Source organism: Falco naumanni, chromosome 11, assembly GCF_017639655.2.
Source record: "Falco naumanni isolate bFalNau1 chromosome 11, bFalNau1.pat, whole genome shotgun sequence".
Taxonomy (NCBI): domain Eukaryota; kingdom Metazoa; phylum Chordata; class Aves; order Falconiformes; family Falconidae; genus Falco; species Falco naumanni.
Genome location: NC_054064.1, coordinates 4,867,634 through 4,888,921, shown reverse-complemented (window position 1 = coordinate 4,888,921; position 21,288 = coordinate 4,867,634). Strand labels below are relative to the sequence as shown.

The 21,288-nt window shown below is 44.0% G+C and overlaps 2 protein-coding genes across 2 annotated transcripts in view; both read right to left on the bottom strand.

Annotated features, from left to right (window-relative positions):
• Window positions 1-531: 531 nt before the first annotated feature.
• Window positions 532-5,206, bottom strand: ARPC5 (actin related protein 2/3 complex subunit 5). The gene is made up of 4 exons (XM_040609869.1): window positions 5,010-5,206; window positions 4,297-4,369; window positions 2,346-2,522; window positions 532-1,802 (listed from the first exon to the last, which is right to left on the bottom strand). The coding sequence occupies exons 1-4, from the start codon at window positions 5,150-5,152 to the stop codon at window positions 1,740-1,742; spliced, it is 456 nt and encodes a 151-aa protein (XP_040465803.1). The 5' UTR covers window positions 5,153-5,206; the 3' UTR covers window positions 532-1,739.
• A 1,199-nt stretch (window positions 5,207-6,405) lies between these two features.
• The window catches only part of APOBEC4 (apolipoprotein B mRNA editing enzyme catalytic polypeptide like 4), a 28,243-nt gene continuing 13,360 nt past the window's right edge, over window positions 6,406-21,288 (bottom strand). Inside the window, 3 exon segments of the mRNA XM_040610848.1 lie at window positions 6,406-6,992; window positions 6,994-7,220; window positions 12,107-12,165. Coding sequence (XP_040466782.1) covers window positions 6,753-6,992; window positions 6,994-7,220; window positions 12,107-12,165 — 526 coding nt within the window. The 3' untranslated portion in view covers window positions 6,406-6,752.

Genomic DNA, 21,288 nt, shown 5'->3' with positions numbered 1-21,288 from the left:
AGTTCAAGCCGAGTGCGTATGCCATCGGCTCCCACCCACAGGACAAGCCCAGGACTGTATCTGTGCTTAAATTATTATTAAAACCAACAATTAAATGTTCGGTCTCTTGGAGGTGAGGCCAGCAGAGAGAAAAACAAAAGCCCAACTGTGGAGTCAGGAGTTTTGCTTCACACAACCACCTTGCTGGGCCATTACCCTTTTCCTTCTTTTGTTCTGGAGGAAGCCTCGAACATTAACAGTTGTGAGGAACTTGCTCTGCAGCTGCCATTTTTGCACAGGCAGAGACATCTCTAGTAGTCCTGGTTTGGGACATTTTTGTTATTTAATTATCTCACTAAAATCATCTCAGATTTTTTTTTAGCTTGATGAAGCTGTGCACGTGTCACCATTACGTACAGGTACGAATAACCACTGGAAAGGAAGCCTATCAAGAAAAATAACGGAGGGCTGAAGTTTTAGGGCTTGCTGTTTTACTGTTGTCCGTCCTGGAAAAGCAGCCTGCTGAAACTCCAAGGCATTTCAGACACAGAGTAAATGTTCAGTGACTGTTTATTGTCTGGTCTTTATTATTATTACAAAAAAAAGCAGATATCAAAAAACAGCAAAGATATCACAAGTTCCCCAACAGTTTTACACAACTGAACTGCAGTAAAATGGTGAATGTAAAACAGGGATTTCAGTTCTGGCCCTAAACCTTCAGTGGTGACCTGTGGTCTGGGATGCCCTAGGCCTTCCCAGTTCTTTTTACAGTACTCTTAGCGTGGAACCTAGCCTGCCCGCTAGCTAACACGCTGTAGCACAACGCAACAGGAATGTGAACTGCCTGGTATCCTTTAAGACCCTGTACACGCAGAAAACAGAGTAAGGGAGCTCCGCAGGGATGGTGCGGACACCAGTATGCGTTTCTCAGATTATCCCTGGCAGCCGTTTTGTTGTGCTTGACGAAAAAGCAAATCACTTTCAAGTTGCTCAAAGGTGATCTGCTGTGTGAAAGCTGCTTTTTCTTCTCTGCAGGATTTTTGCTCCCCAAAATAAGAGTTCACTGGGTTGGGCTCCAGCATAAATGGACCATCAACCTTTTAAATTCTACCATCCAAACTGCACGACGGGTAACTTCATGCTGCTGTGACTTTCCCACTGCAGACCCAGCGTCTGACTGATCACAAGGAACCTGAACAGGCCATGAGATGTGAGGTTAAGGAAAATACTCGGCTCTCTGGAATGATAATTGGGGTTGGAAAGGAGCCTTTGCTTTCTGTCCTGTTCATGGCTGTAGGTTCAGAGGCTGACCAAAGGAAACATGGTCCAGTTACCCATATTAATAGCTGCCCCACTTCTCAAATACGGATCTTGCATCACAACACTGCTTGGCTAGCGAAAAGCATTAAGACACTGCCCTACGTCCCTCAGCATTTGCTTGGAAAGTCAGGTCCAAATCTGCCACAATTATACACAAATGCAAATCACCCTAAACATGAAGTTATATATGTCGCTATACACGTCACTGAAATGTTCGCGAGTACCAAATATTCCTGTTAGAAATAAAATTGCACCTTCATAATTTTCCAGAATTTAACAAAAAAGGTATCACGATATGCATTATTTGTCAGGTACGAAAGAAGCAGCGAGAAGGCAAGCTGAGAGACAGGCGCTGCCCACTGGGCAGCAATGGCATTTGGTTGGTTTCTGTACCAGCTCTTCCCACACCATGGATGGCAAAAAACCGCTCACTGCTGGATTTAAACCGTTTTCCTGGCAGTCAAAACACGGACAATGGACCCTACTCCTCCAGCAGCCAGGGCCTGAGGAGAGAAACACGGCAGATTAACACCAGGTCAAGGCAGCTACAGGCTGAAACGACTGCTGATCAGAAAGGCTGCACAACTGTATTTCAAACAAGCATCTCCCTGCCTGTTAACATTAAGAGCAAAACACCAGCGCTCAGGGTGCCAGGGAAGGATAATCACATTCATGTTCAAGACAGCTATTTAACAAGCTTTGATTTTCCTGCATAACCAAGCTGCAAATTTTGCTTCCCTCTAGGAAGGAGATTCTAATTCCATCTGCTTGAATCTCCAGATCCAAACCACTGTGTTTGCCTCAGTCTAACAGAAAAACAAAATTTAATCGTAGAATCTTTACCCGAGAAGCCAGAACTGGGCACAGGGTATTTATTACTCAGCTGTGAGCTTGCAGGAGCATACCCTCCTCACAGCATCAAATGGGGTGTTTTTTTAGTTTTACCGGATGGAAAGGTGGTTCTTCTCAGGGTCAGCAAGCATGCCTCGGACCCAAGAACCTGCTACCACGGATAACCCAGCCAAGAGCATGCCCTGTAAACGCACCTTCTCATGCCACTGCAGCAACACAGCACTGCTGTTGTCAGAAGGGCTCTCAAAGCCTTTGTAGATGTACTTCATTAGCAGGTCGACACCGTTCTTGTCCAGTGACTGCACTGCCTTCTCAATATCGTTGGCTTTGAAAGAGATGAGGACCTTCAGGACAATACTTTCTGCGCGATCCTGTCAACAAGTAAGAAAGGCAGAGGTATGTTTATTCTCATATACGATACATACATTCTCATGTAAGATGCATCCAAATACTACTCATCTCTCAAACTGAACTAGATTTTTTTTTCTCTTTAACGATTCTAAAATACATTCGAAGAGGGCGGTTTGTGAAGACAGCTTGTGGTAATAACACACAACAGACACAGGCTCCCAATGATAAACAGTGTAAAAGAGTTTAAACGCATTTATCCTGCTCTAGGTTTTCTACCTCTCTGCTTGCATTTGCATTTCTCCACCTATTAAATAAAGTTATGGCTAAATAATACATTTTCATATTGAAACTCAAGGTCTAGCACATTCCAAAGGAATTATAAGAATCAAGTACTCGTCTGGCTTCCCTCATCACCAGAGCCCTTTCCTTTGTACTGTTTACTATGATGTAATTATTACATGCCATGGAAACGCCACTGGCCAGCCTGGAAGAGGTGACTCCTGGAAGCTACACATTTTCAAAACAGTCAGTTTCTGTCCCAGGCTCACTGGATGCAAACTGGCAGCATTAATATTTTGCATTAATAATGACTTCCAAGTTGATCTGGATGTCACTTCAGGCCCAGGAACATGTGCAGCACACTTAAAGTGCCAATTAGCCATGTAATCAGCAAAAAGCAGCTCTTCCTGTTCATCCATCACTAACTGTTAGAGAATGAAAGAAAAAAGGTCTCAGGTTTTGCTGGACTTCTGAATATTCCATTACACAAGTACTTCAAGCAGCTTCCTCCTACAGAATTTATGTATGTTTGTTTTCTTGTCCCATTTAATATCCCACAGCCGCTTAGCGAGACATCTAACTAAGTAAAAACATAAAAGTTCTACAAGATCAACTACAAATTAAGGCAAACATTAAAATTCAGTCACTCTGCCCTCTTCGATTACACTGCCTTCCTGGTGTATTCTTAAACCTTTATCAATAAAAAGCTAATGGAAACAAGCCATTAACGCAAGGACAAAACTGTTCAATCTCTTACACAGCACGATCTGTAACAAACAGCTGTGAAAAAACAAACTGCTGTGAAACCTGTCTGAAAAGGTCTGGGGCTAGGTGAAAAAAAATCTCCACAGCTGGCCTGGCGAGCAGCACAGGAACGTGCTGGTGGGACTCTTCAGAAGCAGGGAGAACAGGCCTGCAGGCGCTCACCATCTGAGCAGTTGCACGTCTTATCTGCCTGTTCCTCTTGCCACTGCAATTACGAGCCATTCAAGGTTTATTCTGGGGAGATTCAGGAACACATGCACATAGATTCTGTCACAGGGGGCGTGTGCTTGTGTTTTCTGAGGTTTTAACGGCCTCGCTTCGATTGGATGCAGTAACCATCAGTTCTTCCTTTTTTGTAGCTTTCTGGTCCGGCTGTGCTAGGAGTTTCGTTAGTCAGGTGACTGCTGCAGTCGTGGTTCCTCGATCGTTCAGTACCGACTGTATCTATGTGCGGCCTGGTCTGGATGAGACACGGGCACCTGGTGATGTGCGGAGTTAGCCAGGGCGCGCACACACAAAGCCTGATCTAACACCAAGGTAAGGATACACAGGCAGATGACACCCGAGCTACAGTATTTTGAACAAGATTAAAACACTGGCGACCACGGACATTTCAGTGCCACAGAATACCCTAAAACCAGCTTCCTTGGCTTCCTCAGAGTACACCCGGCAGGGCTGGTGGGGAAGGGCTATAGAAACAGGAAAGGATTTTTAAGGAGTGACCCGTAAGCGAGTCAGTTACTATTTCACCTTCACTGCCTGGTTCTTTGTGTTGATAGGAGGGTTCTTCAGAGCCGCCTGTAGCGCGGCCATCATGTTCCCTGTGCCAGACGGTTAAGGACCAGACACCACATATTTGGAAAGCAACAGAACCAGCTCCAGGCCAGCGCGAGACCTGTAGCTGGCTTGTGCATGACTGAAGACACCTGAGGTTCAGCGGCTGCAAAGATTCCCTCAACAGACAGCACAATTACGGTGTAAGGTGGCCATTATGAGGCTGTCTGAGGAAGAGGCAGCACCAACAGGAAGCCGTACGGCTGCAGTGCCGGAGAACACTCCTGAGGCCCTCTGCCTCACGAACGGGGATCCAGGTTAAATAAACTATCCCCCGCCGCTTCGGCAACTCGTAGCCCTGCGCACAGGCCCCCGCTCGGTACAAGTGTGGTGGGGCTGCTCGGGAGCCGGCTGCGGGCCCGGGGCGCTGCTCCCCGCCGTGAGGGACGCCCCGTCCCGCCAGCCGCCCCCGCCGTGAGGGACCCCCGGCACCGCCCGCCCTCCCCCAGCCCCCGCCAGGGCACGGCCGGTGGCCCCGCTCCGTTCCGCGGCGGGAGCGCCGGGCACGGATGTTCCCATAAAAGGCGGCCCCAGCCGCCGCGCCCGCTCCCCACCCGCCCCGCACCTCCCCACCCCCTCCGCGGCCGCTGCTGACGGGACTATTTTCCTGCTGGGCGGTGGAAGGATATTGCCGCAGGCACGAGTCCACCTCGCCCTCGTCGGGCCCCGCTTGCCCGTCGCCTCCTTCCTCCTCATCCACGAACTTGTTCTCGTCGTACTCGTCCACATCCACCCGGCGGAACCGCGCCGACGACACCGTGTGCTTCGCCATGGCCGCCCCGCTCGCCACCGCCCCGCGCAGGCGCCCGCCGCACCACGCCCCCCGGCCGCACCACCCCGCGTCCTGCGCCTGCGCGCTGAGGCGCTGCCGTTGCCGGGCGGGGCGGCACCGTAACAAAGGGGTGCTGCGTTGTTGGGGCGCCGGGGCCGTTGGTCGCGCAGTGCTCTGAGGAGCGGTGGCGATCATGGGTGTCGGTTGTTTCTCGTGTCTCCGCGGGGTGCGAGACGACGCGACACATCGCGGAAGAGACGGCGTTCTCCCCGTCGCGGGCGGTTCCGAGCAAGGCAGGGCCCTGCCGTCCCTGGCCAGGGCTGAGGGGGTGGGGAGGGGCGGCCCGGCGCTCCCTGGAGCGAGCAGCCGGCGGCGGCGCCTGAGGGGCCGAGCGGCCGCGCCGCCGGGGTTAGAGAGCGGCTCGGGCTGGGCGTGTTGTGGGGCCGGGGGTGCCGGCCCCGGTGCCGCAGCCCGGGCGGGTGCCCGGCAGCGTCCGAGTGCAAGAAAGCCGCTCGGAAAAGGCCCCTGGGCCTTGGACAGTGAGGGCACCCGGTGGATTCCAGCCCGTTTCTGCGCCTCTTGTCTCACGAGAGGCTCAGGCAGGCGCTTGAGTTTCCGAGGGATCTTCTGCCGGGGGCCGGGGTCCCGCCGGGCAGCGGCTCGGGGTCTGGTTCCCTCGGCCCCCTCGGCTCTGTGCGGTACCCGCGGCCGCAGAGGCGGTTGCCAGAGGAGCGCACGCGCCGACTTGTACAAAACCAGCCGCTGTGGTTCCTCACCGCCAGCATCGCCTGGGCGGGGACCCCTGCTTGCTGGGGAACAAGGCGCTCCCGACTTCACTTGCCCTGTCCAAGACCTTTACTATACTAATACATATGTTCAATCACAAAGGAAAGCGCTGCTTTAAGTGATAGGGAGAGGTTTTTCTTTTTCAGGATGCGCCTGGACTGCGTAGATCCACGTTTTCTACCTTATCCTATCAGATACTTCTTACTAATTAGAAAATGACACAGCTTTGTGAGGTTTCCTCTTGATAGAAAGCAGCAGTTCTAGGAAATAAAAAAATCCACACACACATATATGTATATATATGCCCTTACCCCCCCCCCCCCCCCCCCCCCCCCCCATTTTAAGCAAGTAGCTGACAGGAAAACTTTATGAATTTATTATTAATGTATCAGCCTTACCTACAGAACCACCTTCTTGCTAGAGGAGGAATTGAGGCTGTCATGCGTTTCCCCCGAGGTTGCCTCAGCTGGGAAGCTACAGTCTGGCTGTAGTTGTGGTTGTAGCTTGTTTTACATTTTCCTGGTAGAAACTGGCTTAAGGGCAGGCAACAAATTAATTTCAGGAGGGAATCAGAAGATACCGAGGTTTTAGTTTTACTGCTATGGGTTTATGTTGGAATGGTATCGGACTAAAATAAAAGCGTGATATCTTCAAAATCAGTTATTTGAGACCCACAGTTATGCTGTGGGTTGACTTTTGTGGGAGGTGGCTTTATTGGTGGGTTTGGTTTTGGTTTTTTTCACCATCTGTGATCTCAGTTTTAGAGCCTGAAAGTGGTTCGATTTGCATCCTGTTCAATTCCAGTTGCACTGGTTCAGAGGAGGTGTCTGCCACTTGGAAACATTTCAGAATTATGAGTTTCATTGAGTTTTTCCTTTGGCATTTTTAAATGCCTTACAATATTTCTAGGTCTGGGGTATAGATGTTCCCTCCAAAAGGGCAGAAACACGGCTGGAAAAAGCACAGAGAGCCTTTGAGACGTCGGAGGTAGCAGACTGCCTTTTACTGCTTGGAGAGGCTGTTGGGAAGCCAGGCTAGGAGGAGAAAAAGCCTTTTAAGTTCTGCTGCACAGCAGACTTTCCCTGCCTGGCTTGCGGAAAGCTTTTACTAAAATATGGTTTAATTCCAGTTAAGTCATTAATTTGATGTGGATTTTGTCTCTGGGCTAAGGTTCTTGATGGTGGACTTCGGTGATAAAGGGATGACCTGGGGATGCCACACACAAAATTGAAGAGGTAAAGGCTGCTGTAAAATAAAATCTGTATTTTATTCCAGCTTTCTTCTGCATTCCACATTGTTTTGCCCTCTGTCAGTATTTAATTTTCTTCTTAAATTACTGATTTGATTAATTTGCTTTGTTTTCCACTCCTGACTCTGTGCCAACTTCCATGTACTTTCCTGTGTTGGTACTCTTTCCTGATCCAGGCCATTGTGCTGTTCTCATTCAGATTACTTTTAAAGATTGGCTTCCTGACATCAAGAATGCTTCATCATTTTTGACGTTTCTGTACATTTTTGGTGTTCAGTTGTGCTCTGTACTGTGCATCACAACATAATTGTGGTAGCGGTGTGCCTCAGAGAATGAAAAATGCGTTTGCTACCTGCCATGAAAAAGAGCAGGTCGAAGAAGGGGGTGTTTGTAGAGGGATGGTATGAGTTACCGCTGCCTCGCCGGTCCTCCTGTAGGTTGCCGATATTATTAAAGACAATTTAAACAGCTGCAATCTGTGGCAAGGTTCCGATTCCGTCTGTCGTGGCTGGTATTTTTGCAGAGCTGGAACGGCCTCACGATGGCAATGTTGCACGCCAGGGATGTATCCCATGTTAGGCCTGTGGATCGAGGCAATGGCTTGAGCGCTGTTTCAGTGTTTAAAAGGATGCCACCAGAGTCCCTGCCACCAGAGACATTTACAATTTTCCATCTCCCTCTAAAACTTGCCTTTTTGTTTGTTTGGTTGCGTGGTGGCTTGGCCTGATCAAAATCCAGCAAATATTCAGCCTTCCTAGTTGATAGTGTCACATCCTTACAGGACAGGAGTCTGACCCCAAACTACCCAGTTTGATGGATTAATGGGAACCGCGTTCCCACGAGCCAAGTGCATTTCTACATGCGCAGTACCAGCCTTTGGCTCCTTTTTCAGCGCTGTGACAAGGGCTGCTTGCTCTGCTGTCCCACCAGCCTGAATCCTCTGCCAGCTCTGACAAGCAGAGAGGGCCAAGGAGCAGAATCCCAATGAATCTGTGAATATAGATGGCAGAGGCTTTTCACTGCCCATGTACATCACATTTTGGGGGTGCAAAGACAAAGGCTGTTTACAAAAAGTGCAAGCTGAGAAAAATGGAAGAAAGCTGACCACTCATCATGTTCTCAAAATGGACCCATTTCTGGTTTATGAGGAAGCAGAAAGTTGTTTTTTCTTCCTTTTTAGCATGATATTTTCTAAAGTAGAAAAAATTGTGCAAATGTGTTACACAAGATCTCTTTAAACTGATGGATATATGCATGTATGTACTGATGTGTGTGTATACATGCACGTGCATTAAGCAGCTAATAGGAGCACTTATCATTCAGCTCTTTCACAGGAAAAAAATCCATTCCCACACACAATTTTATTTAGTAATACTGAACAGCTCAGTAGTATTTGTCATCTTCAAAGTAGTTTATAGATCTGACCAAGTGGTTAAAAGATAGGCTGGTCTAAATGGCTCTCTTCCTGGTATTTCTGCTGCTTAGTGTCACTTAGGTCCCATGCAGGGGAAAGTGTTCAAGGGGCTTCTGACTTTCAGGGTGCCTAATTTGTCACAGTCATCCTGGTGCGTCTGCAGAGTTAGCAAATGCTGCAGGCTTCAGCTGAAGTTAATAGTTTATATAGGTTGGCAATTGGGAATTCAGACAGTTTCAGGTTGGGAAATAAAAGATGAAGGTACTCCAAATGACTTTTCCCTTTTGGTAATTTTCATCTTGATTTCAGTGTTTGCAATCTTGACTGTGGAAGAGGAAGAATTTTACCTGATGGGTGTTGGTTTTGTAGTTCATTATGAGATGGCTCTCCTAATGCTTGTTTCTAGTACCTTCTGTTGGCACTAACCACTTGCAAAGCGCTTTGAGATCTCCAAGACACATGGTGGGCTGCGGTGTTGTGTGTAGCTCATTTGGTTTCATTCTCTTTATCCTTCAAATGCAACACACCAAAAGTCAATGCCCTGGTATAAAAGCAAGATATCCAAACTGTTCCTTTGCTTTTTCTGGTTGTCACATGCTTTTGAGCCAAAAGCTTGCCCACATATTCTCTAACAGTAATCTTTTCAACACACAGCCCTCTGTGAGCTCACAGGCTGTTTCACATCCTCTAAAGAAATGCTTCATTTTAATATGCTGTATGAGATCTTTTAACACTCGAAGTCATTAGGAAAAATACCGTCTTCATCTATCAATTTAATTGCATGAAGACATCGTTCTGAGACAGAAGATCATGCCTAATGGATGCGGTTAGGACCTCAAAATGTGTGTTAACAGATCTGTGCCCCCCCCCGTTATATTTAAAATTATAACTCCTCCTGTCTCTCCCAAATATTTGGAGGGGACAGGGATATAATGATAACTTTAAGAAAATGTTTCACTTATTACTAAAATGCAGCCATCTCTGGGGCAGAGGGCAGTAGCTGTTTAATAGTGCTCCACAACAAGGTATAAATGTTCACAGGAGGAACTGGAGAGGAATGCTTTATCCAGTTAAAACCGCAGGGGAAACTGATGTGGTCAGTACATAATTACTCAGATTGGAAGTTATCCAGGATACAAGCCATATGTTCTGCTCCTAGGGAAAAAAAGCGTAGTGATCAGGGTTGTGAATTTCTTTTTATCCAAATATTAGCTGAAACCTGGTGTCTCTTTAGGCTAAAAATCACGCAGAAATTCTGATTCATCCCAACGTGGCCAGTTTGGACGTGATACTGACATTTACTGGTATGAACTTGGGATACCGTAATTTATGGAGATGTCCTTTGGAAGCAAAGTTGCATGCATTGATTAGACAAAGCTGTTTTTTCTGAGGCGTGATTATATGGAACTGTGATGATTTTTTTTGTTCCCTGAACTAAAACATGCTCTACTTTCACAGTCTAGTACAAGTCTAGTTCTGTTTATGTGAGGGCATCTGGTGCTTCCCCCCAAAGTGCTGCGCTCAGTACAAGAATGGTTCCTTTTTTTGCTGCTGAAATATGAGTGTTGAAATTTTGTTACATTTCTTAGTACAGCTTCGTTCAAAATAATCTCTGTTGGAAAGCATTTTACACATGACTTCATTCAGTAAGAAGTTGATCTGAGTTCAAAGTACGGCAGAGTCACATGGTCCTTTAAACAGCCACAGACTTGACGTTCTTGTGCAGTCCTAAGATTTTAAAAATAAGAAGTAAAGGAAGAAGCAGAATGCTATCCCCAGCTGCTAATAAACACATCCACACGGGCAATTTAAACCCGAGCTGTTGTGGCATAACTTGAATCCATGCTCAACAGTCTCAAGTTCATTTAACACGTGGGTTTGCAATACCTAGTACTGCAGGAACGCTGCCTTGCAGGTCCAGAGCAGAGCCCTGGTATTTTGCGTTCTGCCACCGGGCCATAAAGATTAGAGAGGATTTAGGTCCCGAGTTTGGAATATTTCCTGCTCGAGCTTGTGCGAAAGTCTGACCTTCACAAAACTGTTCCACCAGACTTTCCTCACCTGTCGTGTCCAGCCTCAAAATGCTTTAAATTATCACCTCGCTTCCAGAGATTTTTCCAGGGCTCCACCACTTTGTTGTTTATTTCCCTTTCACTATCTTTACATCTAAAATAAGTATTTTTCCCCTTGTCTGTCTATTCAGAGTAGAATTTAAAAAAACAGAGTTTGGCTACTTCTGAAATCTTCCCATCCACTGATAAATTTACGATGCCCCTGATAACGAACAGTGTCATGAGCAGCAGCTTGCCTTCCACTGCTGTTAATTGGCATGTAGATCAGCTAATGGTGATCCTGGAAATTAAATCCTCGCTGGGCACGCAGTACGTTCTGCTATACCCTGTCTGTAGGCTCAGAGGATTTGATGTGACACCATGCTTGATGGGCAGTGGACCTCCTAAAGCCCATAAGGAACTACAGGGGCTTGGGTCTGTCTTACCCCTATATATGACCTCTGTTCATTTCTCATCTGGGTTTGACAGGTTCAAATCACACAGGATGGTGCATGAAGGACGCAGAAAGGCAGCAGGATTGCATACACTTGTTTCTCTAGGATTTTAGGCTAAAAGCCCTACAGAAGCAGCCAAAAAGAGGGGAGAGAGGCCTATTTTCTATCAGCTGAGTGAGAAGGTGTCCTGGTTTCAGCTGGGGTAGAGTTAACTTTCCTCTTAGCAGAAGAATGAATTGCCTGAAATGCTTAAGAAAGCTAAAAATATACAAATAATGGGAAACTTACTGATTCTTGTTGAAGGTGATGTTGGTCTGTTGGGTACTATAGCACTGCACAGATGAACCCACTACGGAATTATTCTTTAAACCAGAAATTGACCTGCTATGTGTGTGAACTTGAGATGGGGTAAACTTTATGCTGTGGGTGTAAATTGAATATGTTTGAAAATGTAAGCCAGTGAGAGCCGAATGGCACATCCACAGAGGTGTAATGGCCTGGGACTGTACCATCCAGAGGGCCACTAAGCAATACTGGGTGCTTATTCACTTCAGCTGTGTCATTTCTATTTTTGCTCTATTAAAGGAGTTGAGAATTAGACCCCCTCCCCTTGGCATGAAGTAGAGGAAAATCTTTTGCATGTTGTGGATAACTGCTGGAGACTGCAGCAAAGAGTGAGTGATCTTGTAGCTCAGATGCTATTAGTTGTAGCAGCTACAACAGGCAGTAGAATAAATGGCCAAGGGCAAGAGCTGTAACAAGAGACTGCATGATCTTGAATCAGGAAGACCAAACAGTCTTAACTGACATCTCTAGCACTCCTTGTACTTTGGTGTGTGCTCTCTGCAGAATCCGTTGCACTGATGATGTTGATTAATTACTGGGTTTCATTAGGTAGGTGCTGGTGGCCATTGGATAGAATTTTGCTGTTGAATTAGACCAAGATTAGCAAAAATAAATATGCAAAATGCTAGACCGGCCCCTGAGGCATGCACTTACCCTCAGGTTCATTCAGTTTAAATAGTGTATGTAGGTCACTCTTCAGCATGAGGATAAATCTGTTGAGGCAAATGGCCATAACTGGTTTTCAGGTGTTTTCTTGTCAAAGAATCATGCTGTTCCTTTTGATGGGTTTCACTTGTAGACAGGCAGACATCTAAATGAGCCCTTGAAAGATTTTCTGGGCTTGGAGAGACATATTTGAACCTAAGGTCCCTTGAGAAAGCATCATGAAAAATGGGGTCCTGAAAACACAAAGTGAAGAAATTATAATCATATTTATTTCAGACTCAGATTTTATTTGCTTGTGAGAATTCTAGTCCATGCCCTGATTCTATAAGGTTTAAATGAACAAGTGTGGGGGCTCTTGCTAGTGTCACTGGGACCGTTTACATGGGTAAAGTTAAGCAGATATATAAATCTTTGCAGGGTGTAACAGCTGCCAAAGATGATTTAGTTACTGTATGAGGGAGGGTCCTGGCTGCTGAGAGTGAAGGCTGACATTGTATGAGACTGGTCAAATTGGTACCTGCTGTTCCTGTCACAGGTTGGAATTTGCATCAATATGTGGCTGGGTGAAAAAAATGTAAATCGAGGTTAGAAAAAAGATACGTCACATGGCAGCTACAAATCCTGTATTTCTTTGTGTATACCCCAAATAAATTAGGATCCAGGATTTGCACTTCATTGCCAACCTTGAGCACTTCATGAGGCTGGTGTGAAAGCTAAGACCCTTTTACTGAGAGAAAGGGCTCATCTGCCCTCCAACACAGAATACTTCCAAACTTTGATAAAGTTTTCCAACTTTGGAAAAGTGAAAAGCACTGAGGTTCTTCATCAGTGATCTGGTTTTGTTAGCTGGGTTCCCATCTCAAGAGCTAAGTATGAGCATTGCTATCCAAAAGTGAGATCGTCTGTACTTTTGGTATGTTTGTAAATCTTTCCTTCAGGTAGGGCATAGGTTTCTTCCCTTTTGTCTTGGTTTCATCTGCAGCAGTGCAAACGATCTGGTAATCTAAAGCACCAGCATAATTCACTACCTTGGTTTCCTGCTAAAAGAAAATGCAGTTTTGACTGGATTCAGTGGAGGTCTAGCCCATGAAAGGAACTGTTGGTCTAATTTTTCTGTTGGAAAGAGGAAATGGTTTATTTCGTAACAGCAAGGATGCTGAGCCTTCTGCTTGTTTTTGCAGGCATGGGTGAGAGGAAGGATGCTGTCCATATCAGTGAGGTTTGCATGTGGATCTGGAAGGTGTGAATCCACACATCCTGCAGTGTGAAGCTTGGTCTCTTATCACGTGCCACCTGCTGCACTGGGTTTCCCGGTCATCCCTCTTTTTTATTACTTTGTCTTCCAGGCCAGACAAAGTAATTGTGCTCCTCTCCAAGGCTTTTGGAGTCCTTCAGCTCTCAAAAGAAAGAAGCTGTTTTCTAAGCAATGCTGATCGACAGTATACTGCTGTCATCATCATCTTCTGACTTATCTTTTGTTCCTCTTCTTTTCAAGAGATGATTCTTTCAGCTTCTTCCTGGAATCTAGCAGAATCTAGCAGCAGTTCTCTAAAGTCCTTTTTCCAGATCTGCAGGGTGACCTTTCTTGTCCTGTTTTTCAAGACTTTATCAAGCGTTTTTTGCTCATGATTTCTTCTAGCCCACTGGAAGGAAGGGGAAATTAGTATCTGTATTTGCTATCTGAATTTTACTCTATTGGTTCTATTTGCAGGCAAGTAATAATTGTGGATTTCTTTGGGGTTTGCTCATCTTTTCCTGTGTAAGGTATGGTCTACACACCCTGACACGGGTGAATGATCAGAACCAGACATTCACATGCTCAGGTTTCAGGGAGCCATGTGGGTGCAGTGAATGAGAGAGGTTTGCTTTATTCTCCTGTATAATAATCTCCATAAAGGCGGCTTTGTCTTCAGTTTGTGAAACACATAACATATAGATCTCTTTCTTCTGTGCTAGAAAAATACTGTCCTCATGTATGCATTCTCCTCAGGAATATAAACTGAAAATGCAGGAATTGAATCTAATATAAGGGTTTTCATGAATTTGTGCACAGTGCTCTAGCTGGAGACTGCTGAATAATTTGTGCTAGTGGCATTAAAGGCAGAGTGGAAGCTTAACATGTTATCATCACCACCCTATTTTCTGAAATAGCAGCAAATATTCTGAAAAGAGTATGAATTTCAGTGGACAAAGATTGATAGTGGTGTTGGTTTGTTTGGTTTTGGGGTTTTGTTTGTTTGTTTGTTTGTTTCCCAGCTGTTACCTAAGGATGAATTGCTGAAAGTTTGGATAGTGGTTTGCCAATTTTTGTATATAGTCTGTATGTTACAGTAGGTTACTCCCATGCTTGCATATGGGAAAAATCTGGTCCTGTTTTGATTGTATTCCCAGGCTTAAAAAGTGTAACTAACTAGATCATAAAAATGAAAAAAAAATAGTTCATTGTTAACTGATCAAAACCTCCATCTGTCAGATTGTTTCCAATCAATATTGAAAGAAGGCAAGAATATTATTTAAAAAAACAAAAGATTGCAATTGTCTGGATTGGGCAGAGGTAAAACCAGAGAAAATGAAAGACAAATGCTTGTTGGCTTTGGAATACTGTCCATCTTGAATAAAGAAGGAAAGCATTGAGTCAAGAATAAGCTGTAAGTGCCATAAAGCGGGGAAAGCCAGCAGTCTTCCTTTTTACTTCATGGTCTTTGCGTAACCTTGAGATACACACCGTCACATCCATTCGGGTAAATTATTGAACCACATTCCTCCCCCTCCTGACACCTGTCTCTTCACTGCAGTTTTCCTATACTCTTCCTACTCATCTCTTCCTGAAATGTGAGTTCTCTCCTCCTGATGGCTCTTGGATTGAGTATTGCTCCCATTTGACTGTTAGAATTGGGCAGTCTCCTCATTAGTCGTACTTGAGCTCTGAGAGATACTGCAATCTCTTGTGTTGAAATGCAGATTTGTCCCATAGCAGCAAGCAATCTGTAACGTGAATGACAAATAAGGAATACTTAAATGTCATAGGCAGGGTGGCCAGTTTAAATTTTAGGACAGCAAAAAGTATAAGGAAAATTTATAGATTAAGCCACAGGTGGGTTTTTTGGGGGGTTGGTTTTGTTTTGGTTTTTGATATTTTTTTTTTTAAATTCCCATTCTGTTGAATGTGGAGACACTACAGATTCTAGGTTGAGAAACTCTTCCAATTCTTTTTACTTTAGAAAGTGTTATCGGTGTGCTTTGTTTGTCAAACAATTGGACAGATTTCCTCTTGACCTATGAAAAAGGCAGCAAACTTGCCAAGAGCCTGTGTTTATAGATAGAAAATATAGAAGACTAAAACATAAGTTTAGAGATGGAAAGAGAAGGGACCTTTTATATATATATATATATAAAAAGAATGATACTTCTGAGTTTGATTCTATTTAACTGTCATTTTTTACAAGAATGAAGAATGAAGCAGGTCTACAAAGCTGGCTGCAATTCACGTAAAACACATGAAGCAAGCAGAAAGAAGAAACTTAACAAAAAAATGATTGAAAACAGCTACTGAATGACTGCTAGTAGTATGCTGTTTCATCTTCTTTCCATTTAAAGTGAAGATGATTCTTGGGACTCAAAGAGCCGTATTTCATTCTTAGGAAGTTTCAGTTCAGAAAATAATTTGAGATTTAGGGTCGAATGATTAATGTGTATAAAGATTTGCTTCAGTGAAGATCAGCAGTGCTGGGACGGTTTCCAGAAGCGCAGGCCAGAGAAAGTTTTACCAACTACTTGCATAAGTGTCTGGAGACAGGCAGAAAAGTTCATTTTAATTTTTCTATGAATTATGAGCTGTGTACATGTAGAATATTGCACCAATATTCAGTCCAATTCTGATCTCACTTCCACTTGTCTAATTTATGACCCTTCTTTTGAAATAAGTGGAATTAAGTATATATATGAATAACTGGCATAAACCCCATTTGAGTTGTGACTCCACTCTGTTAATGGTATAAACCAGGCAAATCAAAATTAGCTAGTGCAAAAAAGGATGCTCACACCTGTTAACTCCTCCTTCCAAACTAGCTGCCTGGTGATTCAGATCAGGTGGACCGACAAACGCTGACTGTATGTCAACAAGAAAGTGGAGGCCAGAATTTGCTGCTCTTTGGGAATACCCAGAGGTGCCTGGGCCTGTTTGAACCGTGGGCTCTGGGCTCAGCATCCCAAACAGCCTCTCTGGCCCTTGTGGCTTTTGGGGTTGTTTACAAGAACGGTCATCAGAGAACCAATAAATAGGACTGGGTGGTGCATACTTCCAAACTGTTTGGTGGGGCTCAGTGTGTTGTTTCGGGCCAGTTCCGTCTCTAATCTTGTCATTAAAACAGTAGAAGAGTGGAGAAAGTCACTCATATTTCTTTATTTGGATGACCTATGTTCTTTCACTACGCAGAGATGAGTGTTAGCTAAATAACACAATTTAAGATCTGCTGGTCTCTAATAGAAAAAGAACTATTATAGTGTAGGAAAATCTGCTTTCAATTTATATTGTTAGGCATTATTTTAGTCAATGAAAACAAAGTGTGCTTGGGAAGTTGCCTAGAAGACATGTGATTTCAGGGTATTGCTATTTGCCTTTTTATGGGAAAAGAGCCAGCTTTTTTCTTTCATGTCATGGTTGGATAAAGTGATGTATTCAGTATGGATGATGGGAATTCACTCAAACTCCTTTGATATGTGCAGGGCAGCTCTACGTGCTTGCCGATTGAATAGGGGAAGCTATTTCTGTATACAGCACTGAATTCTCTTATTTGATCTGGTTAAAACTCATGTAAACTACCTGAATTCTGTTAGACATCTCAAGGTCCAGTAAAAATTGCAATATGAAATAATATCCTGTTTCTAGATACGTGCATTGTGCAATTTCAACTGGTTCTTATCAGAATCATTTAGGAGAGAACGAGGTGCTTCCTGATACAATTGATGGTGTTAAGACAACGGGAAGCTTGAGTTTTGTGTTATTTCATGCTAGTTGCATTGCTGATAAGCTCATGAGGAGAGGGAAAAGCAGAACAGGAAAGTAGATGAAAACAAACACTTTGCATTTACAGGACAGCGGACTTCCTCCCTCGTCCTTCTCTGCCCCCTTCTCCCTTTTGCCGGTGTTAAACTGCAAGAACTGCATGACCTCATTTTGTTGCCTACGTGATTTCTTGTCCAAATCAGTTGAGGTTTCCTGTGTTCTCAGCTTGCTGTCATGTTTGGTGGTGGTGGGTGAACCTCAGCAGGTTCAGATTGCAGATGGAGATCAGACAAGCAGTGAAGTTATCTCTCCAAATTAAACCTCATGGATCTGCAGTCTGGTCCTTCCTGCTTCTGATTGTGTTGAAAATACCTCACAGCCCCTTTTGACATTTCTCTCCAGATACTTCAGACACTCTAGGATGTTTAGTCCTTGCTATTCTTTTAGATGGATAAACTTACGGGCAAGGAATGTCTTGTTATTTTTTCTTTATTCTGAATGGGACTAAAGATTATTTTCAAAGTATCAATGCCCTGTTCTGCTATATGACCCTTGTTTCAGGTCTTCTAAAACTTGTATAAATACCAATGAAGTAGAATGTGCATTTCTCTGAGCTAGACAAATCCACAGTCACTGTACCAGTAGTATTTAGTGTAAGAAAATCAGAACCCTTTATGTTCAGTGTCTAGAGCAAGAAACCAAGGTGCAAGTGAGTTACTGACTGAGCCAGGAAAAGAATCCAGATTTTTTCAGCTTTGTGTCAGCAGCAAGACTAACCTTCCCCAGAACAGCAGTTTCTTCCAGTGTCCTGATGGCTTGTGTGTGCCAGCTGTTCCCATTACAAACCAGATGTGCTGTATCATAAGCCAGATGTAAACATTATTGGTAGCTTTCTCACATCCCTTTAGAGCTGGCCCTTATAGAAACAGATCAAAGAACTCTGATGAGATCAGCATCACATCTGCAAAAAAAACCCACCCTGGTTTCAGACACTTTGGAGAATCCCAGGCTCGCCTGTAACTCCCTGAATTACGCAGCACCATCAGTGGGCAGGTCCTGCCCAGAAGCTGAGGGTCCGGCAGCCCATTCGGTGGTGTTCTAACCAATGTACTGCAGATGTGATTCTGATCTGTATCAATGTTGAATTTGTGTGTGAAGCTTCCTGGTACTGCTTCTTGCAGCTTTGCCCGTCTATGGAGTCAGAATTTATAGGTGAAAGCAATATACATTTTTTTCATATATATATATATATTTATGTATACACACACACGCACTTGTTGTGTGTTTGGTTTGCTTTTAACGGACATGGTTCTTTACACAATTTATTGTATTTGGATATTTTGGGTTTTTCATTTTGTGTTGCTGCTTAGGTACAAAATAACAGGCTGCTTCTTTCCAGGGTATTGCTCTGCTGACTCCTGCAAGCATGTTTACAGTGCCCTGCAAGATGGTATAGAGGAATCACTCTGTTCTATACAATAGCTGTGTATGTGACTGATTGCTGAATGTGTGGTGAAAAGATGTGAATATGGTGTAAACACATTACCCCCCCCCCCCCCCCCCCCCCCCCCCAGGGCTAACAGGAGGGCTGGATCTTACCAGTATTGGGTGAGCTGGCAGAGGTGGGCTGCTGATTTCCTAGTCCATTCACTGCAGTCCCAAAGGACATGGTCTTTTGGGAATGTTCCTCAAGGACATGCAATTATTTTCTGGAAAAGCTAGTGAAGTTTTTCCACTTCAAAGATGGGGGGTGGGGGGGTGGGGAGGGGAAGGGGTGCTTTTTCCTTTCTGAGTGGCACCAAAATGCTCTGCTGGTTATACCCTATACTGCTTTCCAGATTGGTGGTTGGTCGAAGCTCTGCAGAAAAGAAGTCTGTGATCTTTGCTGGCTGCCTTGCTGTGTCTGGCTGTACATTAGCAAGGTGGATGAAAACCCTCAAGGTGGAGGACCTTAGGAGGCGTGAATTTGAGTCCCAAGTTAGCGTTTGGGCTTAGATGTCCCTTTGACACCGCACTGTGTAATGAACTAATGAACATGGAGTGGTAGCCTGAAAAATAAAATTTTAAATCAACATTTCTTCAACTTTTAGCTCCTATTTGCCGTTGAGGTAGCACTATGGAGATCTTATAGGGAGAGGAGTGCCAACTGAACCTACTAGCTAGAGCAGAGAACTGCAAGTCGATATTTCTAGGATTTACTCCTGGCTCTTGCACAGAGACAGTCCCTCCCAGTATTTTAAGTGCCAGTGGTTCTGTTTCTGCTCTGTAATATTCATCCTTGTAACATTTCACCCTTGCTTCTTAAAGAATTGTGGGATGCTAAATTAAAAAAATCTGTGAAATGTGAGGAGAGCTGATAAGGAACATAACAAAAGTGCTAAGCATTACAAAAAACAAATTGTAACGTCCCAAACTGTGCTGGAGTTATCAGTGGGTCCTTTGTGCTCATATGGTTTCCTACAAAGTCAGATCATAATTGAAGGTAGTCTATTGTTCTGTACAACCTTTTGATGCACTTCAGTATGAAGGCTGTAGGGTAAACCCATATCCTTCTAAAAGAGAAACTGAAGCAAATTCGATTGAGAAAAATGTGCATCTGGTATAGTCATGCCTCTTGCACATTGCTCAGGCTTTTATATCCCAGAGTGGGAGAAAAATCTTACTGTGATATAGGAAATACTTAAAGAACTGCAGTTTTCTTTTTTTCTTAGGATTTCAAATGCTTTAGTAGGGCTGTGTCTGGATTTCTCATCAGATCTTAAGAATACATTGGATCATTCTTAATAGCACTTGCAAAGACAATGCAGAATGGCTTGTGTGTGTTTGTTGGGTGCTGGTGCTTTGATCCTTGATTTTTATATATTTTTATGTGTGTTTGTATAAATACAGGTTAAGGGTTAAACATTGACAGCTGTGGCTGCTACCTCACTGACCTATCTCCCTCTGTTTTATGTACCAGTGCTTGATAACTGTATTTATAAAATGCCGTCTCTCTATTTTGATAGCAGTCTGGAATGCAACAAATGAAATACTTTGCTGCCTCTGAGCTTCTCAGCCTGCACGCTGTTTTGTATCACTTGCCATCCACAGGACACAGGGAGTTTTTTGCTCTCTGGTACTGTAACTCATCACTTTCCATGACCGTAGTTTCTACCATCGCCCTGAATACAGGTTAGATGCATTAATAAAAAAAGAAAGTTGCATTTGCCTGTTGCATTGTCCAACCCAATTTCTTTGAGAGGGGCATTTTTTTTACCCATATGCTTTGTAACACCCCTGTACAGGCGATAATTTTTTTTCTCTGTTCTATTTTTCTAGGGTGATGGGTTTTTTTCCCCTTCTCCCTCTGAATTTAGCAGAAGGGGCACTCTAAATATCTGTATTTTTTTGCCCCTAAGAAATAATACAATTAAAATGATCTTGTTAAACAATGAAAGTAAAAATACACGAGAATAAAACTTGTTTTCAAATTACAAACAGAAAATAAATAGAACTTTGCACAGGAAGAATGTAGCTGGTTTCTGGTTTGGGCCAGGTGTCATACTGAGTCATGGAAAACCTGGATTTCCACCCAATGTATTGCTTGTGTTGTGATAGGAAGGTATAGTTCCTTTACATGGAAGAAAACCTGCTGGTTTAATTTCTTTTAATATTTTAAAAATATTTTAGTATCTTTGTAGTACCTTCAGTCTCATGGCTTCAAAGTGCTCTACAGATGTGGAACTAAAATCCTAGGGGCAGGAAGAGTCTTGTATTTGTTGTCTGACATAGCATTAGATCTTAGTTTTGCTGTATGGATTCCACCATAATGTGTGTAAGAAGCAGGTGTAATTTCTTGGTGACCATGAAATGGGAGCGTGAAATCCCTTGAAGAGATTTCTTCCTTTGTGGGGACATGGGCAGAAGGCTCTTGGGGATGACACATTTATGTTGTCTGTTTTGGAAGAGGGAAGAGATGGTGGAGGAAGGACCATAACTTGCTGTGAATTAACTGAGTTTTCATACTGTCTTGTGTCAGGAAAGGAAGAGGTGTCTGAAAAATCAAAAAGTCTTGGTTTTATTTCAAAGCTTGATTTTGGTTCAGACAAAGTAGTTGTCACATTTCACAAAAATAAGAAGTCCCCTAGATCCTGCAGGTTGGGGGTTTTTTTGTTTGTTTTTAAAT